Genomic DNA, 26,860 nt, shown 5'->3' with positions numbered 1-26,860 from the left:
AAACAATTACACAAACAACTATATTAAACGATAAGCTTAAATAAGCTCTCCAAAACATGAAATCTAATGTCTAGAGAGGTCCAAACCACTTGGAATGAAATGAGGATTGATAAGAAAGTGATAGCAGTAACAACAGCAGCAAGATCACTACTTTCCAAGGAATCACTGGTAGGAGTGACTCATAATATGAATTTGTGAAGTGAAAGTTGAACTTTTCACTGGTGGAATATGCAACCAAGAAGAGCATCAACAAGATCGGTGACAACAAGAGGAATAACTGAAACTCGATTGCAGAGTTATGCATCTGAGACTTGTAGCTTTTGTAATGGGAGAGCCACAACAAGCTAATGACAATGCCTAAAACCACGAATAAATGAAGAGTTGGTGAAAAAGAAACAGTGGCCATGGTTTGCCCTGTGCATCCTTCCTTCCATTCTACACTCCTCTTCTTGGTGGAGAACCATCCCATTTTCCCTCTCTTTCTCTCTCTCTCTCTCTCTCTCTCTCTCTCTCTCTCTCTCTCTCTCTCTCTCTCTCTCTCTCTCTCTCTCTCTCTCTCTCTCTCTCTCTCTCTCTCTCTCTCTCTCTCTCTCTCTCTCTCTCTCTCTCTCTCTCTCTCTCTCTCTCTCTCTCTCTCTCAGTGACACATGCAGAAACAGACTGTGTTGTGAGCATACTAGGTTTATAATTATATAAGAGCTTATATGATTCTTTTGCTTCTGATATCAGGTTTGGCTTTGGTATATATTCTTTGAGTGTAGTTTCGTCCTGTCAGCATTTTTCTGCTCTGTACTAGTACTTGCAAGTTCTGATATCCTACTTTTTTTGTGAGCACAAGAGAATAATCTTGATTGTGAAGGGTGAGAAATATTAATAATCTTGGACTTTTTCCGCAGATATGTCTCTAATAGGCCTAGCATTAAAATTAAAGTGCTTGTTAAATATTTTTTAAAATTGTTTGAGAAGTGTATCTCTTTTTCTATTTTATTTTAGAGATACCAAAATATAAAACTATAATTTCAACTCTGTTTATGTATCTCTAATTGACAGGTACCCTTCTAGTTCTGATTATTCTCGAACTTTGTAGTGTGCATATGTTTCTGAATTGGAATTTATGTAAATGGAAACGTGGATTTCCATATCTCAATATACCACCAACTGAGAAGCAGAAATTTGACCAGTAAAGCAAAATTTTATTACATCAATTTAAACGTATATCCACATTGAGTTCAACAAAAACCAAACACATCCAATCTCTTCTCTCTTTATCATACTTGTGACATTTTTTTGGACTGATTGATCTTCTCATTTACAAGAAAGAACTTGACAATCTAAGCTGGTCGATAAGATTTTCTTAAAACTGAAGAAGAGGCAAAAAATTATTCACTTGTAGTTTTAGTGCCAAAAATCATCACCAGGAAAATTGATTTAATACTTTGCAAAACGCTCAAAAAACTATATTTAAAAAATATTACTACCAGAGAGTGTGAGTTTGACGTGCAAGCATAAGTTCTATTGCTTACACATAATATCAAGATTCAAGAATCAAACGACCTTAGTTGGACTAAAAGACGGTGTAGTTAGCTCAAACACCTTTCCTTTTTACACATTAGCCACAATGGTCAACCTGGAGATTGTCCAGCTGCAATTTCACATTTTTACAAGAAATAGTAACAATTAAACCTACTTACAATAAATTTGTCGTCAGGAAGAAGGAACAGAAGAGACTTTTATTTGGATTAGAAAAAAGTAACTAAAGCTATGTTTGGATACACGTTGACACCATTGCAAATGGACATACTTGGAGAAAAAAGTGAATAGAACTTTACTTATGGATTAGGACGGAAGTCCGTTCACATTGCACTGAACTGGTATCCAAACATACACTTATACCTCCAGATAGTTGCAGCAGATACACAATGATAAACTTCATGGTGGCTTCCAAAGGCATTAGCACCTGTCTAAAAGTATGTCCTTTCTCATTCATTAGACTTCTTGCTCCCAACTACACTACTTGATGAGCTATCCTGAACACTATGAGATGAAGAACACCTACCAAATGAACTACCATCTGTGAAACTGCTATCCTTCCTTGGCAACTTGCTGGATTTTCTTTCTCCGGATGACAAAACCTGCAAAACTCAACACCGAACACCACTTGAATACAATATCTTCTACCAGAGCTAATGCTTACAAGATTTGCATGAAAAACAACACTAACCTGATCTGCTGATGACCCGGGTGTCTTCAGCTCCAGGTCTGTAGTGACATCAGTTGAATCTTCATTTTTATCAGCCTTGCTCTCCCTGGATGATTTGTTTTTGGAGTTTTGTTTTCCTGACACATTGGACCGACTACCTGGATGAAGTGGAGGGGATACGTAATGGGTAGATTGCTGTTCAACAAGGGTATTGGGGGCTAAATAAGGAACAAATGTTGAGCAGGGGTTAGGCATGACTGCAGGATGTTGATTAGCATAGAAAGGGTACGGTTGCATAGGAATCGGACCAGGAGGTACTGCCATTGGTACCGGATATGGATATGATGGAGGAGGAGCCATCATAACTGAAGGATCCATTGCAGTCCACGGGTAGATACTCCTGAGTTGCTGCTGATACTGATTGTTCAAGTTCTCAATATCCGATTTAAGAGAAGCCTTCTCTTCTCTAAGATCATTTTTCTCTTGGGCCAACTGAAAATGAAATAAAATAAAATCATTTCCTTTATTACTTTATGACCCAAAATCATTAAGGTGTTTCATCAAAGCATTAAGAGACATTATTACCTCGCGAGATTCTTCATTTAGCATAGTATATTCATCTTTGAGTTTACCGACTTGAGAAGTAAGGTCCTTCAGCAATTGAATAGTATCACCTAGAATGGTTGCTTTGTCATTTTTGGGCCTATCAGGGTCTGCATTTCAGAGTCACCACAGGCACAGAGTGATTTGAGTTCTGTTTTCTTAGTTCTAAGCATCAAATACTAATACAAAGATAAATTCTAAAGAAACAAGGAAACAATTTGTTTGGTACAAATCATCAGCATTTGAAACCTAAATTAACCTTTACTGAATGTAAACTGAAATCATTGACAATATACAAATAGGAAAAAGCCAAAGAAAAATCATTTTCTTCTACCTAAACTGCAGCACTATAGTACCTTATGGCCGAACCAGCACTTCGGGCAAGTTAACCTAAGACACCTTAATTTAGCATGTTAGATCATTCATACACAGTATTTTCCCCTAGCCCTAAAACATACAACCTAATTGCACAGTCATGCATAATTGCAGAGGAAATACAAGTCCAAATGCTTCCCAACCTGGATAATAGATCAAATAGAAAGCATGAAATTGAAATCTTTCCAGAGGAAACACAACTTGTTCTCTCCCATGAGAGTGGAGGGCAGGTAAGAGGACAGAGAAGGAAAATGTTAGAAGAGAAGAAATAAGGTGGGCAAATTCAGAATAATTGGGAATGAAATAACAAAATTGAAACCTATGCGTTATTTGTATAACAAAAGCAATGAGGGAACTGTTAGTTGCAATACTTCAGTTATTGAAAGTTGAAACATTATTTAATGAAGGAGAACCTTCTAGTTGTACATCTTGGAAAGTCAGGAATAACAATATATCAAGAACCCATGACATTTTTCAGCGGTCCACTCAATTTTTGTTATTTTCCAATTTGTGAAAGTGAAACTCGATATACCTAAAGTGTTACCCAGTTCTACAAACTGTTCATTGAGTCGATCCCTCCTTAACTTTTCTCTGTCAGCCTTTTGCGTCTTTCTTGCAGCTGTACAATCCATTAGTTCGACTTCAGGGCTTCGGCAGCAGCTACGTGAGTTCCAAAAAACAGAATGATTAATCTAAGGTTACGTCATTGATTTGAGCTTTCATTAATCATACAAACCAAAATAATCAAAATAAAGCAAGTAAAATCAAGAAGAAAGCTTTGTCACATCCAAAGGCCACCACTTAAGAATTTGTTCCAACACTTCTTCTAATGAAGATATTTAATTTCATAGAAGTATAACCTAAGTTCCCCGTAACCAAGTCTGGTTGAATTTCTAGAGTTAAAATCCCATAGAAAATTTCCACTATTCAAAAACTCTCCAAAGCTTTTACTTCTATCCGTTTATTTTAATGTTTCTGTTGTTCTTATACTGCTCAAGTGGGAATAGGGTCACAACTCACAAGAGCATTTGGCAAAGAGTTTAATTAAGCGCTTAACACATAATAAGTGCTTAAGCTAATGTAGGAAACTTATTGAAAGAAGCTCAAAATAGGTTATAAGTAGGTATCAAGCTATAAGCACTTATTCATAAGATAATCTGAGCAGCTTATGAAAATAAGTTTAAAACAACTTATAGGTAGGTCATAAGCTATTTACATAAGTTGTCTCAAACACTAACCATTGTAGTTATAATCAAGCAGTAGCAGTACAATAACAAACCCGCTTTAATTATTATTCTCACTCCTAAGTAAACTAATACAATTCTCAAACACAAACTAGAATACACATAACATAACTATCATCAAGGCAAGTTCGTGTAGTAAACAATACCAATTTGGGATCAAAGGCATTCACAATTTTATTACAACTAGCAATGGTCATATACACACTTATATGGAATCACAGTAATTTCAGAGAGATAAGGGTTCAATTTTTTAACGCAGGGAATACCCAAAACTAACCCAAAGGCATCATAGCAGGACAACAAAAACCCATGTCAATTAAACGATAAAGATTGAAAAATTAGTACCCGAATTGGGGTTGAAAACAGATGGGGAAATCAGCTTCAATTCGGGTTGAATAAGATTTCGCGGCGATTGAGGAAGAGGTTTTACCTCGGAAACTGTGATCGGTGATCGGTGGTTATCTTCAATTTTGATGTTTGGCACTTGAATTCGTGTGTTGTGTTGTTCGAATCAACCCTATTGCCTTGTGGTTTTGTCTCATATGAAACGATAGGTTCTTGCTGTCGTATTGTATTCCTCTGTTATCTTTTTTCAATCCTCGCTAATGATTGGTTTGGGGCAGCACAACTGAAGAGCAAAAAATAAAAAATTATATATAATGTGTTTCTTTTAAATAACTTCATTAAGAATAAGAAAGATGCCTAGAGAATGAATACTTCTACAATACATCAAGTTGACTAAATGATAAGATTCGGAAGAATCTCCTCAATCCAAACATAATTCCAATAAAAGAAGGTGTTTTTGGTCAGGAAATTAGTAGCACAGTTGTTACTCCTATAGTCTCTCTTATACATAGAGAAAAGATCAACAAAATCAAAATGAAGGGAAAGGTTTCGACAAACCCTTACAATAGAAGAAAGATAGGGATTACTGGACAACGACTACTGTCAGAGCTCAAACACGTGCAAGCAATAAGTCTCAAAGCACGTCGAGCAGAAACAAAGGTATGCAGCTAAGGACACTATCTAACGAAGACAGAGAATCTCAGCTAACACTGACGATAAAACATCAAATCGGGACGCGTAGCTGCTGTCAACACTCCTAGATGATTGCGTGTCACCAAACCAAACCTAGCCACACTCAAAGAACTAATGAGTGTCGCAACGACGTCATTATGAGCAAGTGAAAATAAGGTCAAGAGAATAAATAGTAAATAGTTTGAAGCCGCAATTAATTGATTAAGTGACATTATAATCCTCAAAGTAAATAAAAAAACACATCTTATCAGAGAGATCCAAATTCGAAAGTCATTTATGCGTATAAAATGTGTTAGCACCTTATAATGCATGTAAAAACAGTTAAAATGGGTCTCTGATCCAATAGCTTTAACATATTCATTTTACCAAATAAAGATAAAATTTTAATTTTGATACTTTTTATTTAGACATATACAATAGTATTTTGAAATGACCTTGAAGAAGGTTTTTATTTCGATGTATTTGACGTGAATTGTTTCTCGACATACGTTTTCTTTCTAAAGAGACATTAGAAGCGTAGCCACCTAAACTTGTTATAGTATAATTCAAGCTATCCTATTCGCATTTCCCTATATTTATAATTTTTCTAGATAATTTGTATTTATATATAAAAAATATACTTAAATAAATAAAGTTTTCAGTAATTATTTAAATGAAAATGTATCGAAGTGAATAAAACCCTAAGAGAATTAATTTCACTGTACTGTGAATATCTCCGGTTCGAATAAGATTACCTCCAATGAAGAATCCCTATAAGAAGAAGATGAACCTGTTCCAAGCGGGGCCTAATTCATAAGCTTGCACATTCTAAAATAAACATTTAGTATTTTCAAAAATCTAATATGATTGATGACATGTTTCATTTCAACATAATTCACCTGAGGACATTAGTTTAGGTACAATCCTTATAGATTTTTTCACCACCCCTTCTCACTATCGTTATGTTTGTGGGAACTAATTTCACACCATATTTAAAATTGCAAAATACAAATTATACATTTCACATTTATAAATGCGAAAACATGTCAAAAACAGAATGTAAATGAAATTTTTTGTTTGGATAGAAATAATGTAAAAGGGTAAATACCAACAACAATGTCATCAAAAGCAATGCATGAATTTGACTCAAGGATAAAATAAATCATCTCAACTATTATTAGTGATTACATATCTTGAAAAATTAATAAAACAACTCAATGATGACTTTTATAACACTATAAAGTGAGACTCACTTTAGAAAAGTTAAAAATTTAGATGATCACCATAAAGAAATATTCTAAATGATGTGGTTATGCTAGGAGCACACAACATTGATGTAAAGTTTGTTTGTACAAACATCTTATTAAATTTCTCATAATCAGAAAATATACTTTTGTTTTAATTAAAATTTGAAGTAAATGTAACAGATTATCCTACATGTCATGCGGTGATTTGGTTGTCATATTAATTAAACTAAAATAAGCTAAAAAAATTATTTTAAAGAAAAACATAATATTTGGGATCTGAGTCATAAGGATAAGTGAGTCAGCAAGTGCCACGCAATAACGACCAATGAAAAGCGTTAAACCAGACATCTAAGCGAGCATTGAGAGAAAACACTAATCTCGTATAACCAAAACGACATCGTTAAAAGTCGTTCATGGAACCTGCTTTTTCTCAAAACCAAACCCTATGTTTCTATTCTATTACATATCTCTGGTTTTCATCGTTGAAAATCAACACTTCTCATTTTCATCTGCAAATTCTGAAACCAACACCTTCCACTATGGCTTCCATCAACAGCTTTTGGATTCTCTCTCTCGCTCTCCTCTTCCTCGCTTCCCCTCTCCTTCAAGGTCAGCTCCCCCAAATTTCTAGATCTAGATCCGATCATTTCTTCAATGCATGTCACGATTTCCTTATTACTGCCGACCCAATTGATCATTTTCCAGCTTTTCGAGCTTTGATCTGCTTTACAGTGCTCTTAATTTTTGAAATTATATGGGTATTTTGTCAATTTGGGACCAATTGTTGAACCTGAAAGCACTCAGTTGCATTTAAATAGATTCTAGATTGGATTTTATATTGAATTCTTGATTTCATAATGGTTCGAAATACTGGGTTTGAAGGGGGTGACAAGATGGCATGCAACTTGATTCATCACTTTATCTGCCCTATTGGATCTAGCTAATAATTTGATGATTGTGCTTTCATGCATGGCAATGGTTAATTGTGGTTTTTTCTATTTGCTAGTTGCTATGTGCCAATCTGACTCTGATGGAGCTGTGGATGCCACTGACGAAGCGAGTGATATTGGCATCGTTGGTGATGATGCTCAAGACTATGGTGGTGAGACCTTCACCTCTGCTCCGGGAATTGAAACAATAAGCGTATTTCCAAAAAATAGCGCAAGATGTAAGAATCGTTCTGTCTGGTGATCCACAATAGGATTCATAACCTATTCTTTTGTTTTATTTGATTAATGGGTTGACTTTTCTTTATGTTTGTATGAACATGATGCAGTGGTAACTGCCGGAGAAGATACAGAGCTGCTCGTTGGTGTGAAAAATAATGGTAATTAAATAGAATTGGATGCTCGTTGGAACCATTTTATTCATGCTTTCAAGTTTCTTAACTGTTATTTGACACATTTTTACGTAATGACGCCTTACATTTGTGTTACATTGTTTTCTTGCTGGTCTTTGGGAAGTGCGGAAACAAAAATAGAAAATATTTTCATTCATTAGCAGAATAGCTGATTTTGTTCATTGAATGAACTAAAAACAGGAGAGTCAAGTTTGAATGTTGTTGCAATCAGGGCCAGTGTTCACCTTCCCTTTGATCATCGCATGCTCGTTCAAAATCTTACTGCTCAGGTAATAATTGGTTACCTGAATATCCAAAATGGAGCTTAGCTATGTGTTTATGTTTTGAAATTTTCTGCACTATTGCTTTAAATTATTATTTATACTTGTTACCTTCAATCAGTGTTAAATTTCTAAAAGACTAAATTGATCAAGAAACTCAATAATTTGGAACCAATATTGGGAATATGTAAATTGTTAAAGCGAGGATTTCAAATCCTCCTGGAAGTTGTTTTGGACTTTGGGTAGTAAAATGTAGAATTTCAAACCGATATGGCCATATGTATGAGAATACTAGAATTGTTAACCTTCATATGAAATGGATTGTTTTACTCGCCACGATGGCATCTATAGGCGATGGCTTTTTATCTTAGCATATTTGTGTGTGAATCACCACTGCTGCCATGTACAGAAAAGGGGGTATGTGGATTTACTTTTGATATTAGGGTAGTCTATGATTTTGTTAGGTTAGATAGTGCCCATCCATCTAAATTAGTTCTCCAAGGACATATGGGAACAATTCATTATGATGACCCGATTTCTTTGGCAATTCATGGTTAATATGTTATTGCACGTGTGTTTTCCATTTCTTATGAAGGAAATAGGGTTCGGTGGTATTATGTCAGCATGGCTATTCTGATTCAGTCAATGGTATTGCATAAATAATTTAAATGCAAGCTTTTTTTCAATTGCAGATTTTCAACAATGGTTCAGTACCATCCTCAGCACAGGCTACTTTCCCATATTTGTTTGCAGTCAGCAAGTTCTTGCAGGTATCTCCATTGCTTTGAAGGTCCCTGCTTTTACTTTTTAAGCTAGATTAACATCACAAAGTGCTTCTATACTCATGCTCAATGAATTTTTCTGCATGCAGCCTGGAACTTTTGATCTTGTGGGCAGTATTGTATATGAGATAGAAGACAATCCGTATCAAACCACCTTCTTTAATGGCACTATTGAAGTTGTTGAAGCTGGTGGCTTTCTTAGCATTGAATCTGTTTTTCTTGTTACTCTTGGAGCTGCCCTCCTGGTCCTCCTTGGGCTATGGATTCATGGTCAAATACAAAACCTGTCTAAGGTACAAACTAATATAGTCTATATCTTTTCAAATAGTGTGCTAGGATTACCCTTACTGTTAGAGTTTGCTTACGGTACTTCTCATGTTTAATTGGGTCCTGATTTATATCTGGACTTTGTGCGCTCCTGTTTGATTTGCTAATTTATCTTGTTATTTATTTACTTATTTCACACACTGAGTTTTGTAGTTTGTTAAGAATATATTACTTTCTGAGAGTATTTTGGCACTTCTTAACACCTTGGCTCATTCAGTAGTCTGGCCAAACACTATTTCATGCTAACAGGGATTTGGCATACAATACAACACACTTTCAATAAATATTTCTGACATCTATATTAAATTCTATGAATCATGTCCTATTTTTGATACCATAATGAATATTACAATGAAATTGTCTTTTGCATCAAGTTCTTAGATTATCCAGACTAAGAACCATACCATATGCAGCAGCTTAGTAGGAGAAACCATATTTGCAAAGTTTCAAGTTAACTGATGTGGTTGATGTCATCTTGGTTTGAGTTATTCTTCATCTGGAGCGAGAGAATCCATTTTCTCTCCTAATATCAATTTTTTTTCTTTAGTACATATACATAATTTTTAGAAGGCATCTGATTAGAATTTCAATTTTAAAGAAACTCGATAGTTTTTTGTTTCCCACTTGAGCCCACAAATTTCATTCCTCTCTGATAATTTCATGTTTGCTCTTCAATTTTGCTCAGAAAACAAAGAGGGCTCCAAAAGTTGAAGTTGGGACTAGGAGTATCGATGCTTCAACAGATGAATGGCTACAGGTATGTTCTATGCTTTATATAAATACTGTTCTAATTGGATATGATATGATGTCCATCAGTGAGCTTTTCTTTTTCATACTTAACCTAAACATTACAAGGCTTCTGAAATCTTTCTCTGTCCAGGGAACTGCATATGCCCAGTCTCTGTCAAGCAAATCAAAGAAGAAGAAGTAGATGAACACCTGTTCTCAAGTTCAGCCGCACAAGACTCTACCATGTGGTACAGAATCCTGTAACAGACTAGGTCTGTGAGTTTGTTAGGAGTACGAGGAAGTAGTTCTGAAATTTTGGCTGAAAGGACCTGTCTTTTCTGTTGTAGCTTAAAAGAATTTTCACTTTTTTTTAGCCTTCCAATGAAGTTGAGCATTATCGATGGAAAACTAACAAGGATGTGAGTTAGGAAGGATACAACTTTTGAGATGTGGCAGAATTTTTATCAGATAATTTAATTTTATTCATATCCTTTTGTTTTTATCGTGGGTGCATTTGGAATTTTAGTTTCTATATTGTCCTTGTCTTCCCTGGTTTTAAATTTATTCTCCTAGAGCCTAATTAATGGAAGTTGTTGAGTTGAGATTGATAGGGGATGGAAGATATTTATGTTGAGCAGGTATATCATTTTCTTTTCTAGACGCTCACATAATTTGGAGTTTGTTGAAGATGGATCTTATAAAGTTAAGACATCATTAACATCACGAATGTGTAATTACAAAAAAAAGGGTATGATTTTTGGATCCGTTTACTATGGACCACTTTTTTGTGGTCCATGGTTACACCACCTGCTTTTGACCTGCTAGTGCAGGTCCAGCAGGTTTTTTGTAATTTTTAAAAAATAAAATACTTAATATATAATATATAATTAGTTATATAGTTAGTAATTTTGTTAATAGGATTTGCACTAATTGGGTTAGGTAATTGTATGGTAATTGTATCAGTAAAAAATTAAAATTGGGACATAATTAATAAAACTTAAACAAACTACTAATTGTGCCAGTTAATTGATACAATTTAAGCAAAATTCAGTAAATTATCTTTATTTCTAACTAAAAATAACCTCAATCATTCTCATTCTCATTCGACATTCATCATCAACCAGCTTTGTTTCTTCCTCATCAACAACTCCACGACGGCTAGGGTTCGTGAGCTTTCTTCGTTCTTCCTCATCAACAACCCCTCCTCTGTAGCTTTCTTCTTTCTTCTTCATCAACAGGTTCGTTGTAGCTTTCACCTTCTCATTACTCCATCTGAAGCATCCCTCCTCGAAGCACCCCTCCTCTGTAGCTTTCTGAATGATGTTGTAGAGTTAGTAGCTTTCAGCTTCTAATGAACGTGTTCTATGGTGGTTTCCTATGCAGTAGTGTGAGCTCGGTTTGGTTCGCCGGTGGTGACGGGTTGGTTTTGCGGTGGAATCGGGTTGGTTCGCCGGTGGGAACGGGTTTCGTTCTCTGTTCGCGTTAGTTGGTGGGAACGGGTTCGCCGGTGGGAAAGGGTGGGTTCGCTGGTTGTTGAACATGTCTTCCCATACCCAGGAGTCTAGGTCGAACACTCGGATTGATGAAGCAGCACTTGATTCATCTGCACTTCAGGTAACAGTTAAATTGCATAATATGGTTTCCAGTGGCAAAGTGTTTGATTCCATGAGAATTGTTGCAGCAAAGATAATGTGTGATTTTAAATTAAATTATAGCATATTGTTTTCTTAGTATATGAGTTGTTTGATTTGGGGAAATTTATTTCATTTGACTGCGCTAGGGTCCTCAGCATGTTGTTAGATTAATGGTTGAAGGAGGGGAAGTTGATGTACATGTCTCTGTTGATGAGGAACAAGGGGCTGATGAAGAACAGGAAATTGGAGATGAACAAGGGACTGATTCTGATGAAGAAGAAGGTGAAAAAGAGGCTGATGAAGAACAGGAAAGTGGAGATGAACAAGGGACTGATTCTGATGAAGAAGAAGGTGAAAAGGAGGCTGAAAATGGGCAAAATGAACAAAATGTTGATGTGGAGCCTCCAAGTGAGATTGCTATCAATGGTCTAGAAGATTTGGGGATTGTAAATTTCAAACAACTATCTGTCAATGACATAGTTACCTATCACTTTCCGGATCGTGAGGTTGCGTACTTGTTCTACAGTTGGTATGCTCGGATGCATGGATTTGCTGCGAGGAAGGCTAAGGTCCTCAAAAACAATCACGGAGATGTAATCCAGCAGAGATTTGTTTGCTTCAGGGAGGGTAAAAGGAAAGAGAAAGCTGAGCCAGAGGTTGATGGTCATGCTGGTGAAAAGAGAAAGCGTTTTCCGAGAAAGTCCACAAGATGTGAGTGTAAGGCTTATTGTCAGGTCCATGTTCATAAGGATAACAAGCGTTGGCATGTTAGATCTGTTTGTGATGATCATAATCATGTACTTGTTGAAGAAAAAATGATTGGATTGGCACCTACTCATAGGAGAATGAATGAGGCAGACATTACTCAATTGAATTGCTTTAGGAAGTCAGGCATTACAACTCCACAGGCTTATGGTGTGTTTACCAACCAGATGGGTGGATATCAAAATGTTCCATTTGGACCAAGACAAATGTACAATGAGAAATTTAAAAAGAAGAAGGTGGACGTATGTGATGCTAGAGGAGTGATTGGTTTCTTACGAAATTTGAAGGAAAAGGATCCTGACTTGATGTGGAAACACACCTCTAATGAGGAAGGAAGGTTGGACAAGTTATTTTGGAGTGATGGAATCAGCCGGGACAACTATTTATTGTTTGGGGATGTGTTGGCATTTGATGCCACATACAAGAAAAACAAGTACAAGCAGCCACTTGTGCTTTTCTCTGGAGCTAATCATCACAATCAGACAATTATATTTGCTGCAACTTTAGTTTCTGATGAGAAAGAGGAGACATATGTTTGTTTGCTTCACAATTTGTTAGATGCAATGCGAGGGAAAGCACCGGTATCAGTAATCACAAATGGAGATGTGGCAATGAAAAATGCAATTAAAATTGTGTTTCCAAATGCTCATCACAGGTTATGTGTGATGACCCTATTTTAGTAGTGTTTTTAGGGTCATTTCTTTGGTTGTTTTGAGTCTTTTTGTTGAGTATCATGTAGTGTTTCATGCATTCTCATACATTTTTATTCTTTTCTTTAGTTTTTATTTCGTTTTGGTAATTTGGTAGTTTTATAGGTAGTTTTCTTGCATTTTAAGTAAAGTTTAGGACTTGCATGGTTTTGTTGTGTTTTATGAGGGACTTCTTGTGCTAATGAGCTCTTGGAGCTTCTAGAATCTTCCTTGTCTTGTTGGTTAGGGTTGGAGTGCAGAAACTGAAGGAGAAGGAAGGCCAAGAAGCATGGAATTGATGAAGAACATAAAGAGAATTGAAAAGAGGAGTTTCAGAAGCCAAAAAGTCATTTTCAGGCGAGCTAGAGCGCCTAGGCGTTGGGAATGGGCGCCTAGGCGCCAATAGGGTCAGAGAGCATGTTTTTCAACATGCAATTGGCGCTCAGGCGCTCTGAATTGGCGCCTGAGCGCCCAGTTTCGTTCATTTTGCCTATAAATAAGGCTTAGGCATATTTCTTTGATACATTTTGTCATTTCACTCATTTTTGATCAAGTTTTGAGAGCTGAGGAGAACTTTGGGACCAAGGGAGGTTTCCAACTTGTATTTCTTCTCAGGTTTTCTTTACATTTCCTTTATGAATTCACTAGCCATGAGTGGCTAGTTCCTTTTTTGCTTTGGGTTAAGAGATTCTATGAAATTTTAGTTTGTTAAATCCTATCTCTATGCATGAGTCTTGATTCAATCTTGTATTTCAATTCCTTATTGCATGTTTAGCTTTGGTGCACCTTTGCTATAGGCTAGATTATAATAGAATGGAAATTTGTTATGATTTAGGGACATGAATTGGAATAGATCCTTCTATACTTGCTTCTAGGAATAAAGTGAGGGTAGGGTTTTGTTGGCCTGAATAATTATGCTATCATACCTCTTATGAATGATTAAGTACGCAAGGAATTGAGCTTAACTTTCAATTTGAGAGAATTACTTTTATGAGGAATCAACTAGTAAGTACATAGGCTATAACAACAAGAGTGGAATCAAGGATTCACATGCATAGGATAGGTGGACTAAAATGGATTAGATGATCAAACACCCAAGGCAATTTTCCATCATTGTTATTTACATCATTTTCAACATTGCTCTCTTGCAAAGCTTTTGTCACAATCACCCAAAACCAACTTCTGAATTTTACTGTTTTAAGAACTTGCAAACTCTAGGCTTAAATCAATAATTCTCACTCACAATCCCTGTGGTTCGATAATTTAAAACCCGAAGGTATTCGTGCACTTGCGAATTGACCAACAAGTTTTTGGCGCCGTTGCCGGGGATTGTTTGTGGTTTTCGGTTTAAGTTAAAGAGTTTGTTTGTTTGTTTTGCTAAGCATTGCATTGAATAGGTGTTACTAACCTTTTCTCTGTTTTTGCGATTTCAGTTTATGCACAGTAGGCTTGGCACGGATCCATTGTTGTTTGATCCGGAGCCTGAACGTACTCTTCACCGTCGTCGAGCCCAACAAAGGCTTGAAGCCATGGCTGCTCAAATGACGGAAGAGGAGATGCAAGCCCACATTGAAGAAAGAGTGAATGAGGCTCTTGCTCAAAGACTTCAAGAGCAAGAATTGGAGAATGCCAATCGTTCTCTCAGAGACCTCACCTCGGCTGCCATGAGCTACGATTATCCGGGCAACATAGTTTCCCCCGATGGCACGGGAAACTTTGAGCTGAGGCCGGCATTCATCAACTTGGTGAGCCAAAATCAGTATGGTGGAGGTGCTCTTGAAGATCCTCATGCACACATGGAGCGGTTTATCCGCAATTGCAACACCTACAGAGTTCAGAATGTTTCAGCGGACACCATCCGCTTGAGTTTGTTCCCTTTTTCATTGAGGGATACTGCTGAAGAGTGGTTGAATTCACAGCCCCAAGGTAGCATTACATCTTGGGAAGACTTGGCTGAGAAGTTCACCACAAGGTTTGTTCCAAGAGCCCTCTTGAGGAAGCTCAAGAATGACATCATGACTTTTACTCAATCCACCGATGAGAATCTCTATGAAGCTTGGGAGAGGTTCAAGAAGCTCTTGAGGAGGTGTCCTCAACATAACCTTACTCAAGCTGAGCAAGTAGCAAAGTTCTATGATGGTCTCCAATATTCTTCGAGGTTTGGTTTGGATGCGGCTTCAAGTGGAGAGTTCGATGCCTTACTTCCACAAGTGGGGTATGAGTTGATTGAAAAGATGGCTATAAGAGCCATGAACTCTAGTAATGATCGCCAAGCCCGAAGAGGAGTCCTTGAGGTTGAAGCTTATGATCAACTTATGGCCTCCAACAAGCAACTCTCCAAGCAAATGAATGAGATTCAAAATCAAATGAAGACTACCAAGATTGGTAGTCGAGTTGCCAAGGTGGAGTGTGTGACTTGTGGAGGGCCACATGACAGCGAAGAATGCACAGAGACTAGACCGGAGGAGGAAGTGAAGGCCATGGGTCAAGCTCGGAATGACCCATTTTCAAATACGTACAATCCAGGATGGAGGAATCACCCTAATTTTTCTTGGAGGCAAGGTAATAATGGGCAAGGAAGTGGTTTTCAAAGACAATTTCCTAGCCAAGGATTTCAAGGCCAAAGCTCAAGACAACCTCAAGAGCGAGGAGAAGGTGAAGGTAGTGGTTCCAAGAAGAGCTTAGAAGAGTTGGTGGAAACTTTCATCAACCGGACGGAGAACAATTACAAGAATCAAGAGGCGGCTATCAAAAATCTTGAGAATCAATTTGGCCAGCTGGCCAAGCAAATAGCCGAGAGACTTCAAGGTAAATTTCCTTCCGACACTATCCCCAATCCTAAGCAAGAAAATGCCTCTGTTGTAGCCACTAGAAGTGGGAGAGTGATGAATGAATTGAAGAAAAAAACAGAGGGTGAAAAGAGAGAGGAGATAGTGGGAGGAGAAGTAGTTGTACCTATTAAGGTGAGAGAGGAAGTTGATCTTACTCCTGAAACTAGCAAGGTTCCGTTCCCTAAAGCATTGGCAAAGAAGAGCTTAGATAAAAAGTTTTCAAAGTTTGTTGATGTTTTCAAAAAGCTCCACATTAGTATTCCGTTTGCCGATGCTTTGGAACAAATGCCTATATATGCTAAGTTTATGAAGGATATTTTGCATAAGAGAAGAAGATTGAAGGGAGTAGATGAGACGGTGTTGATGACGGAGGAATGTAGTGCCATTTTGCAGCGGAAGATTCCTAAGAAAAGAAGGGACCCCGAGAGTTTCACTATTCCGGTGGAAATTGAAGGCATGGCGGATGTGGAAGCCTTGTGTGATCTTGGAGCGAGCATCAATTTGATGCCGCTCACCATGTTTGAAAGGCTTAACCTAGGAGAGGTTACTCCAACCATGCTTTCCTTGCAAATGGCGGATCGATCCCTCAAGACTCCATATGGGATTGTGGAGGATGTAATGGTGCAGGTGGACAAGTATATGTTCCCCGTGGATTTTGTTGTGCTTGATATGGAGGAGGATGAGAAAATTCCTCTCATTCTTGGTCGACCTTTCTTAGCTACTGGTAGAGCTAAGATTGATGTTGACAAGGGTCACCTCATTCTCCGTGTTGGTAAGGAAAAGGTACGGTTTTCTGTTTTTAATCCTATGATTGAGACTAACCATGACAATGACTTTGTCTGTGATGTGATTAGAAGCAGGTCAAAAGTTTCAGAAGAGATCCCCAAGGTTAATGCCCAAATTGATGAGTTCCATCCGGCTCTCATCAAGCTTGTTAATGGTAACAAGTATGGGGGGTCCAAGTATGAGAACTTACATGCTCATATGGTGAAGTTTACCCAAGCTAGCACCCTTGCTAAGATTGAGGGCGTTTCAAGTGATGAAGTGAAGATTAAACTCTTCCCTCATTCTTTGACAAGGGAGGCTAGAGCTTGGTTTGATGAGCAAGAGGACATTGCCTCATGGGAGGATTTACTCCAGAGGTTTTGTGCAAGGTTTCTTCCTTGCACTTGTGGTAAGTTAATCAATGGAAAGGAATTTCCTTCCTAACACCATCGGAAGGAGAGTCCACCTAGGACTATAACCTAGGGCTAAGTGGGAGACAACCCATTCTTTTCATTTTGTTAGTTACTATCTTTTAATTTTGTAGTATTTTAGGTGTTTAATTTCAAAAAAAAAAGAGAAAAAAAGTAAAAAATTTTGGGGAAAAACTGGGTTGAGCGCCTAGGCGCCAATTCATGGGCGCCTAGGCGCCAATTCATGGGCGCCTAGGCGCCAATTAGTGGCAGAGGCACTGCCTCTGGCACTGGTGTGAGCGCCTGAGCGTTCCCCTCGAGCGCTCCTGTTCATTTTTTTTTTCTTACATTTTGGGTTTTAAAACCCCAACCTTTCATTTTCCCACTCTTAACTCCCTTTCCTTCATAAAAAACGCACCTCACTCTTTCCAAACCCCATTTCCACTTCTCATTTCTCACTTGCACACACTTTGGCTCTCCCATTTGCTTCCAAGTTCTGCATTGTTTCAAGTTCCTTTCACTTGCACCCACTCACTCTCAAGTCAAGGTAAGTCACAACTTTCACTTTCCTTCATTTTTGTTCATGGGATTTGCAATGCATGATTACAAGGGGGTTTGGGTGAGTGATTTGTGCCAATGCAAGTTGGGTTTGGGTTGTATATACTCATTGGTGGTTGATTTTGTGCTTAATTAGAAAGGGGTTGTAGATTTGTGAGGAATGGGTAGTTAGGATTTTGTGGATTAGTTTAGTTTAGCTTTTGCTTATAAGGTGTTTGATAGAATGCCTCAATGGGTTCTCTTAGTCGTTTTTGGCAAGTGCTTGTGGTAGTTTTTCTCTCTTTGCCAAAATCACTAAGAAACTTGTTGGGTGCTCTTAGGTTGTTCTTTATTTTTGCTTTTGTACAAAGTTTCTCCTCTCATTTCTTTTTATTTCTTGAACTAACGTTTCTAACGTTTGTGGCTTGTGTTTGGGCTAACAACTTTGCAGATGCCTGTGAAAAGAGCAAGAACCAACACAAGAGCTGCAGCTTCTTCCTCCACCTCCCGGAGTTTTGATCGCTCCCGCTTCCTATCAGCGATTAAGGAGGACTTTTACCGAGCTCACCTAGCACACAAGGAGTGTGTGAAGGAGCGGGGAGTTTTGTCTCGGGAGGGAAGGAGAGACCTCTTGGGCATGCAAGAAGCCATGGAGATTAGGAGGTGGAAGAATTGGGTCAACCCCATTCCGTTTGCTTGTGAAGTCATGGTTAGGGAGTTCTATGCGAACACCTACTGTGACAATCAAGAGGACAGGTCCAGGCCACCGGTGAATTCATCTTGGTTCAGGGGAGATGTGATTGTCTACAATCCAGCAGTCATTCGCAGACATCTTGGTCTCCTCACGGAGGACCAAGAGAGGGAGCTTTTCCCCGAGAAGGCCACATATCATGAGCTCTTAAAGGAGAAGTTACCGGAGATCTTGGAAGACATGAAGGCAGTGATTGTTAGGCCTGGGCGGGACTGGGAAGCAGTTGATGATGAGATTATTTTTGTGAGGAGAAAGGACATGACACCGCTGGCTAGAGTTTGGGCTGAATTTTTGCAGGATTCCCTCATTCCTAGCTCTAACAAATCTGAAGTTAGAGAGGTTACTTTGGTTGCCATCTACTGCATCTTGAGAGGTCATCCTATGGATGTGGCCACCATCATTGCTGGTCGGATTTATTCCCTTTACAACAGGAGTAAAGACAAGCATCGGCCCATCTTTCCTCACTTGATTTGCTCTTTGATTCATGCGGTGAGGGACAGAGCTAGGAGGCCAGTCCATGTTATTGAGAAGAGGTTGCCTGTGGCACCTCTGCTCAGTAAGGAGAGGATCGCTCAACTTTATAAAGAATGGACGGCAAGGATGCCTCAAGAGGAGGAAGAGGAAGAGGATCCTGAGGAGCCAGCGGAAGCGGAAGAAGAAGAGGAAGAAGAGGAAGAAGAAGAGGAGGAAGAAGAAAATGTTGAGGTGGTGAATGAGGTGGTTACTCCACCGCGTGCTGACCCTTCTCCTGCTTGGATGGAGGCCGCTTTCAGGCGGATGTTTTTGAGGCAAGATCGCCTACACAGGGATCTTGACCTCCATTGGAGGGGAGGTAGCACATCAGACCCCAGGTACAATGGGCCCTTGGATTTTAATACCTTGGAGCAGGGGATGATAGACTTGAGCTTGATGCATGATGCCGGAGTTCATCCGGATTATGGCGATGGAAGGGGTGATCATGACCCCATGGAGTGATTTTGCTGAGGTAACTCTACTCTTAGTTTAGGTCATGCATTTTTAGCATATTTTCAATTTGTAGATTTTGTTTTCTTTTTGATCATGCATTGTTTTAGCTGGTTTTGTTTTTGTTTTTGGTTCTTTTACTTCCCTATACTCACATGCTTTTAGCTATGGTTTTGCTTCCCTACTAGTGCTGTTTTTGAAAATGCTTTGGAGAATACTTGTTGTTGTTTCGGGGATGAGTGATTGCATGTTGGGGAAGAGAGGAGGAGACTTCGGTCTTCCGAGTGTGTCTTGAGAAAGGAGTCGAGGTGAGTCCATTAAGGGTCTATCTTTGACCCTTCGCCATAAAAATTTTCTGGAGGATCCTGACTCATTTGCAATTCTTGGTTCTGCGTTGATTTCACTCATAGTATGCTTAGTGATTCATGCGTTATTCTTGAGACTTGTAGGATTTCTTGAGATTCTGAGTTTGCGGTTAAACATTGCCCTTAGTTGTCCCATTTGAGCTTAATTGGAGAATCTTTTTGTAGCCAAAAGTTGGGATGGAAGTTTGGTTGGAATAGTGGGGGAGTGATGGTCCTTGTTGTGTTGTATGGAGCTGAAAAATGAGAAATAGCCTCTTGCCCCAAAAGGAAAAAACAAAAAAAAAATAAAGAAAAAGAACTCCTAACCAAAAGTTGGAGTTGAAAAAAAAAGAAAAAAAAGGGTTTGAAAAGGTGGGTGCAAGAGACTTGTGCAAAGGAAAAAGTGTTGTAAGCTCCGGGGTTATTAGAAGAGGACCACACTCAATGTGCTTGAAAGCCTAGTTTTCCTTTAGGGACCAACCACCATCATGTTTTACCTAGCCGATGTTTCAACCCTTATGGAAGTCTCTTTGAATACTTGCATGCTTGATCTTTGTTGCTATTGAGTGAATGACATTCAGGACCTATGAACTTGCTTGTGTGCTCAGTGCACTAAATGAACATCTCATCCTAGGATTTGTAGATCTAAATGGTTCTCATGAATGGACTCTACACTTTTCTCTTTTCAAAAGATGCATGAAGTAGGTTTTCGAGTCTTTCTCTTGAAACTAGCTGTGATTACTTTGTCCCCCTGTTTTTGTGAAGTATTCCTTGTTGTGAGCACTTATGTGGGAGCATTTCTTGCGCTTGAGGGCAAGCGAGTGTTTTTTACGCTCGAGGGCGAGCTGCCGTTGAGTATAGTGGTGTGATGACCCTATTTTAGTAGTGTTTTTAGGGTCATTTCTTTGGTTGTTTTGAGTCTTTTTGTTGAGTCTCATGTAGTGTTTCATGCATTATCATGCATTTTTATTCTTTTCTTTAGTTTTTATTTCGTTTTGGTAATTTGGTAGTTTTATAGGTAGTTTTCTTGCATTTTAAGTAAAGTTTAGGACTTGCATGGTTTTGTTGTGTTTTATGAGGGACTTCTTGTGCTAATGAGCTCTTGGAGCTTCTAGAATCTTCCTTGTCTTGTTGGTTAGGGTTGGAGTGCAGAAACTGAAGGAGAAGGAAGGCCAAGAAGCATGGAATTGATGAAGAACATAAAGAGAATTGAAAAGAGGAGTTTCAGAAGCCAAAAAGTCATTTTCAGGCGAGCTAGAGCGCCTAGGCGCTGGGAATGGGCGCCTAGGCGCCAATAGGGTCAGAGAGCATGTTTTTCAACATGCAATTGGCGCTCAGGCGCTCTGAATTGGCGCCTGAGCGCCCAGTTTCGTTCATTTTGCCTATAAATAAGGCTTAGGCCAATTTCTTTGATACATTTTGTCATTTCACTCATTTTTTATCAAGTTTTGAGAGCTGAGGAGAACTTTGGGACCAAGGGAGGTTTCCAACTTGTATTTCTTCTCAGGTTTTCTTTACATTTCCTTTATGAATTCACTAGCCATGAGTGGCTAGTTCCTTTTTTGCTTTGGGTTAAGAGATTCTATGAAACTTTAGTTTGTTAAATCCTATCTCTATGCATGAGTCTTGATTCAATCTTGTATTTCAATTCCTTATTGCATGTTTAGCTTTGGTGCACCTTTGCTATAGGCTAGATTATAATAGAATGGAAATTTGTTATGATTTAGGGACATGAATTGGAATAGATCCTTCTATACTTGCTTCTAGGAATAGAGTGAGGGTAGAGTTTTGTTGGCCTGAATAATTATGCTATCATACCTCTTATGAATGATTAAGTACGCAAGGAATTGAGCTTAACTTTCAATTTGAGAGAATTACTTTTATGAGGAATCAACTAGTAAGTACATAGGCTATAACAACAAGAGTGGAATCAAGGATTCACATGCATAGGATAGGTGGACTAAAATGGATTAGATGATCAAACACCCAAGACAATTTTCCATCATTGTTATTTACATCATTTTCAACATTGCTCTCTTGCAAAGCTTTTGTCACAATCACCCAAAACCAACTTCTGAATTTTACTGTTTTAAGAACTTGCAAACTCTAGGCTTAAATCAATAATTCTCACTCACAATCCCTGTGGTTCGATAATTTAAAACCCGGAGGTATTCGTGCACTTGCGAATTGACCAACAATGTGCTTGGCATCTTCTTCGGAATGCAGTGAGCAATGTTGCAGAACCCAAGTTTATTCAATTGTTTTCAAGATGCATGCTTTGGGATCTTGAAATTGTGGAGTTTGAGGACAGGTGGGCTCAAATGGTTATTGAATGTGGGTGTGAAGAGAATGTTTGGGTTCAGGATTTGTATGAGCGGAGGAAGATGTGGGCTGCTGCATATATGCGGGGTGAATTCTTTGCGGGCTTTCGTACAACCTCTCGGGTTGAGGGATTACATGCCCAAGTTGGGAAGTTTGTAGACTCATGGAACAATTTGACTGATTTTATGCATAACTTCTTTCGATATATGAGTTATCAGCGACAAAGGGAACTTGAAGCAGATTTTGCATCAATGCACGGTGACCATGTGCCGCAAACACAATTGAAGAGGCTTGAAAAGTCAGCTTCCAACCATTACACGAACAACATTTTCAGGCTTGTCTCTAAGGGTCTTCACCGCTGTTTGATGCTCAAGGTTAGTCTTTTCAAGGAGACTTCAACTTGCATCATTTACTTTGTTGAAAGGTTTTCTCTGTCTAGTCGGAGATGGAATGTGACTCTATGCAAAACAACCAGTGAGTTCAAGTGCTCTTGTATGAGGATGGAATCATATGGCATTCCATGCGACCATATTCTTGCTGTTTGTAGATATCTAGACCTGCCTGGAATTCCCTCATCATTAATTATGGGGAGATGGACCAAGGATGCAAAAGAGGGGCTTGAGCTGCGTGGGGAACAATTGGGTGCATGGGACCCCATGGATCTATGTAGATTTACTGTATTGAGGGAAAACTGCAGGCGAATGTCTAAAGCAGCATGTAGAGCACCGAAAACATTCCGGGACACAAATGAACTGGTTCTAAAGCAAGCAAGGAGGTTGGAGAAATTGGAGAAAGGTGATGGTGTGCAACAAGCTGTACATGTGGTGGCCAATGATCCTGAACAGTACTTGCGTGACCCACTTAAACCCATCAAAAGGCGCATTGGTAGTGCCTCTAGAGGTAGTGGACTGGGGAGGCGTACTTCCCACTGTGGTCTTTGCGGCGGGGCAGGGCACAATCGGAAAACATGTCTACGGGCTACACAGTGAAGTGAGTATTTTGACTTTCTTCATGTTTGGTGTTTTGCATATGCATTTATGTACATGGTTCTGTTAGTGGCCTAGGCATTTTGACTTACTTCATGATGTTCTTGTGCAACAAATGTAAAATTACATGAACAAAACATATTTTGCTTTCTACCACTTACTTGACATTGGCCTCTGTTTTTGTCATCTCACAGGTTGAATTGTGCACTCTTGGAAGGGAATCACACACTGTCATGTGGAAGTTGGATGCTCTTTGTAATGAGCTTTAGTAATATGCAATTCATGGATTTGTAATTTTCCTATTCACAAACTTGTGAGATACTTTGTGGGGATTTGTAATGTTGTTTTATTTGAACCATCGGTACTTTATATGGTTTGTTTTCAAATTCATCCATGGTACCATACGCATGGTTATGATAGATTCATTTAATTCGTGGCGTTTAGTTATAAATTTTGGGGGTTTGAAATTTACCAGGATGCAATATATTTGCCCACCATTGAGAGAACTAGTTATATTATATGGATAATTACGTCCATCTCTAGCTGCCAAAGTTTTGTGGCAATCATAATATTTATCCACAATCGTAATGTAATTTTGGATGTGGATATTTATTTAGCTTGTCTTGTAGGGAGGGAGAGGTATTTTTTATCATCTTTTTGCATATTGATATTAACTTAGGTCCATTAACTTAATTTGGGAGAGGTATTTTTTATCATCTTTTTGCATATTGATATTAACTTAGGTCCATTAACTTAATTTGGGAGAGGTATTTTTTATCATCTTTTTGCATATTTATATTAACTTAGGTCCATTAACTTAATTTGGGAGAGGTATTTTTTATCATCTTTTTGCTTAACCGTGGTTGGAAAGTATATGTAATGGAAAGTATGTGCCCAACACAACACAACGTGAAATTCATTGAAATAGTAATGGCCATACTTGGCTACAAACTGGAAGAGGAAAGAGGGACACGGGGGAGGATGACAAATAAAAGTACAAAAATAGGGACACATAAAAGTACAAAATATTTTGTTCACATGGGCAAAGCATGATACGAAATCATTCACCCACGGCGGTCAGCTGCGCGCGAGATCGAGATGGCAAAAACATCTTCAAAAACTGTTGGCATGCAATAGATATGGTCTCCAGGCCCAACATGATTCTCCACCTTGAAATCATACCAACCCTTTGCAAATGAACACTGGTTTCCAGTGGGATAGTGCCACGACACCTTGACAGTATAAAGCTTCACATACTCATAAACCCAAATAACCTTTTCATATTTCCTATCTAACCACATTTCCACAAACCATGCAGGAACAGCCTACATGAAATCACAAAATTAACATTGTGGAAATTAACATGTAAGAAAAACGTGTACAGACATAATAGTAGGAAATAGTAGTGGTAGAAGTTCATGAATGGGTTTAACAATGGTTGTAAGAAAAAAGGCTTACCAATGCTTGACCCTTCTTAGCTTGAGACTTTGTAATGGGTTTAACAAAGCCTGGACCAAATGGAAGTTCACCTACCCTAACCTCCTTCCCAACAAACCTTGGATCATTGCTTCGAATCCATCCATAAGGGTAATCATCAGAACCATCAGAATCACTTTCATAGTAAACCTCATCCTCAGAATCAGATGAGATATCAATAACCTCAGATTTGACTGAGGGGGGGAATCGACTAGAGCTTGCCATTGAGGGACAATTGAAAGAATGGGAGTAGGAAATAAGAAGAGAGAAAGGGGACACGACAGCTGCTAATTGAGAGAGCTAGTTCTGGTTTTTGTGGTTTTGCTAGATGGGGAAATAGTGACTTTTATAGATAAAGTTGTGGGGGGAGGGGGGAGGGGTGGGTGAGGACTTTGGGAATGATGGTGTTGGGAACCTATACATGCAAAAAAGCTGGGAAAAAGAAAAAGCTGTTTTTCAAAAGTTTGACATTTGACCACACAGAAAACAGTAAAATGATTTATGACAACATTGATAGCATTGACAGTTTCAATAGGGGAGGGGAATTATTTTTTCATAGCATTGACAGCATTGATATCATTTAAATGCAAAATATTGAATGGAAAAAATTAAAAGAAAAAGTTGTTTCTAAAGTAAATGCATTCAACACCAGATCATGTAATTCAACCAAATAGTCAATAGTTGGGGGTTATATCAGATTCCAACAAAAAGGTGACAAAAAATGGTAAAACAATGCATTGCCTATCATAGGAAATTCAATGCATTGTGTTACCACCACCACCAAACGCATCATTGTTGCATCATTGTTGTAAAGTTATATTTTACAGAACCAAAATCTGTGCAACACAAAATCTGTGCAACAAAAAAATGCAGCCAAAAAATAATACTTGCCCTGCCCTACAACCACATACTTCACAAAGTCGCAGCCACCCCTTCAACATCAGCAGTGTGACATGAATTCCAGAAGACAGTGGCCTTCTCCTCCAAGCTCCTCCGAGTGTCATTGTGGTCACCACATAACAGAGAGGTTGCAGTGTTCATGCGAACAGCCCTTTCATTTGGCTGGGATAAGAAAATAAACAGAAATTAATTAATTCTAACAACAAACACAATCACAAAACAGCCATAAACCATGAGGAGGACTATTTACTTACATAGCCAGATCGATTGGGATTAAACCCAGAACCCAATTCAAGCCAACTTAACAGCCACACAGCTGAATCATGGCTGCAGTTAACATAATAACATGGAAGAGTTACCGAAACTTAGACAAATTTAAGCAATTAAATGTATGCAGTTCAATTTCAAAAGGGACTACCTGCTACCAGTATTGAGGATACCCCTTGCTTCCTTTAGCTTCCAAGAATGAAAGTCCACAATTTTCCGGTAAAAGTTAGTTTCCACATATTTGTCCTCTGTGCTCATCATTTCCACCAATGTGTTGCACTGAAACAATAAGAGCAAACAAATTAAAGTAAGTTGCTAGAATGTAAATAGTAATCAGATTCAAGTGAAGTATCATATAAACATTACCAATGTTTTCATGGATGCACATCTAACCGCTATGTCCTCCTCATTAAGATGGGAATCCAAGTGATAAATGGTGTAATCCCCAATGGAAATGATGCACAAATACCAATGCCCAGATTCAGTCTTGATAGGAATGTAGATCTACATATGCAAGTAAATGTGTTAAAAGGTGAATCACAAACATTATTGATACACAAGAAACTTAAACAAAGCTTACATATTTCAGAGTGTTGTATGGATACATGAATGGCCTCAAGTATTCCTTACACAATTTCTCAACAGAAAAGCCCTTGTAAACATCCTCCTATTATAACAATAAAAACATATAAGAATTCAATAACATCAATAATATCATGCAGATCAGGATCAGGAACTCTTTCAAATCTTACCACAAAAGATGGGGGGAAGCACCAGATAGTATCATCCATGAGATAGCTTTGTTCACGCATGATCTTGACAGCAACCAAGGTTATAATCTGTTTTGCAGATTTATAAACAAATCAAACACTGATGAAAATAAAGCAGTAAAGCTAAAATAATGAATCACAAACCTTGTCAGTTATTTCCTTCCCAGGGATGAGGCAATCAAAGTCCCTTCTCACAGCTTCATAACGACCCATACTCAACAACAGCTCACTGAGCAAAGAATTCAGCTCATTAAAATATCACCATAATACAAAATACAGTTATAACAAATAGGAATAAGTATTCAA

General features: G+C 38.3%; 4 protein-coding genes and 1 non-coding gene across 7 annotated transcripts; 3 read left to right on the top strand and 2 right to left on the bottom strand.

The window, feature by feature from the left end:
- Positions 1-1,559: 1,559 nt before the first annotated feature.
- On the bottom strand, positions 1,560-5,048 carry LOC130747716 (transcription factor bHLH121). Of its 2 annotated transcripts, none has more exons than XM_057600732.1 (5): positions 4,768-5,048; positions 3,711-3,838; positions 2,786-2,913; positions 2,222-2,692; positions 1,560-2,132 (listed from the first exon to the last, which is right to left on the bottom strand). In XM_057600732.1, exons 2-5 carry the CDS (start codon positions 3,808-3,810, stop codon positions 1,980-1,982), a joined length of 852 nt encoding a protein of 283 aa, XP_057456715.1. In that variant the 5' UTR covers positions 3,811-3,838; positions 4,768-5,048; the 3' UTR covers positions 1,560-1,979. The 2 variants fall into 2 exon arrangements, with proteins under 2 accessions (XP_057456715.1, XP_057456716.1); XM_057600733.1 differs by having other exon boundaries at positions 4,853-5,048.
- Positions 5,049-7,113: 2,065 nt separating this feature from the next.
- Positions 7,114-10,644, top strand: LOC130747715 (translocon-associated protein subunit alpha). The gene is made up of 8 exons (XM_057600731.1): positions 7,114-7,295; positions 7,693-7,854; positions 7,963-8,013; positions 8,227-8,315; positions 8,999-9,076; positions 9,178-9,381; positions 10,101-10,172; positions 10,296-10,644. The coding sequence occupies exons 1-8, from the start codon at positions 7,226-7,228 to the stop codon at positions 10,344-10,346; spliced, it is 777 nt and encodes a 258-aa protein (XP_057456714.1). The 5' UTR covers positions 7,114-7,225; the 3' UTR covers positions 10,347-10,644.
- A 434-nt stretch (positions 10,645-11,078) lies between these two features.
- Positions 11,079-13,981, top strand: LOC130743070 (protein FAR1-RELATED SEQUENCE 5-like). Of its 2 annotated transcripts, XM_057595180.1 has the most exons (3): positions 11,079-11,382; positions 11,528-11,758; positions 11,925-13,981. In XM_057595180.1, exons 2-3 carry the CDS (start codon positions 11,684-11,686, stop codon positions 13,221-13,223), a joined length of 1,374 nt encoding a protein of 457 aa, XP_057451163.1. In that variant the 5' UTR covers positions 11,079-11,382; positions 11,528-11,683; the 3' UTR covers positions 13,224-13,981. The 2 variants fall into 2 exon arrangements, with proteins under 2 accessions (XP_057451163.1, XP_057451164.1); XM_057595181.1 differs by having other exon boundaries at positions 11,079-11,758.
- Positions 13,982-15,229: 1,248 nt separating this feature from the next.
- Positions 15,230-15,336, bottom strand: LOC130709582 (small nucleolar RNA R71). Its single transcript, XR_009010059.1, has one exon. It is a non-coding gene; the product is annotated as a small nucleolar RNA R71 (small nucleolar RNA).
- A 6,770-nt stretch (positions 15,337-22,106) lies between these two features.
- On the top strand, positions 22,107-23,144 carry LOC130745076 (protein FAR1-RELATED SEQUENCE 12-like). The gene has a single exon (XM_057597220.1). The coding sequence runs from the start codon at positions 22,107-22,109 to the stop codon at positions 23,142-23,144; it is 1,038 nt and encodes a 345-aa protein (XP_057453203.1).
- Positions 23,145-26,860: the final 3,716 nt, after the last annotated feature.

This window comes from Lotus japonicus, chromosome 3 (genome assembly GCF_012489685.1).
Source record: "Lotus japonicus ecotype B-129 chromosome 3, LjGifu_v1.2".
Classification (NCBI taxonomy): Eukaryota; Viridiplantae; Streptophyta; class Magnoliopsida; order Fabales; family Fabaceae; genus Lotus; species Lotus japonicus.
The sequence above is the reverse complement of the archived record's forward strand: the minus strand, read 5'-3'. Positions and strand labels throughout refer to the sequence as shown.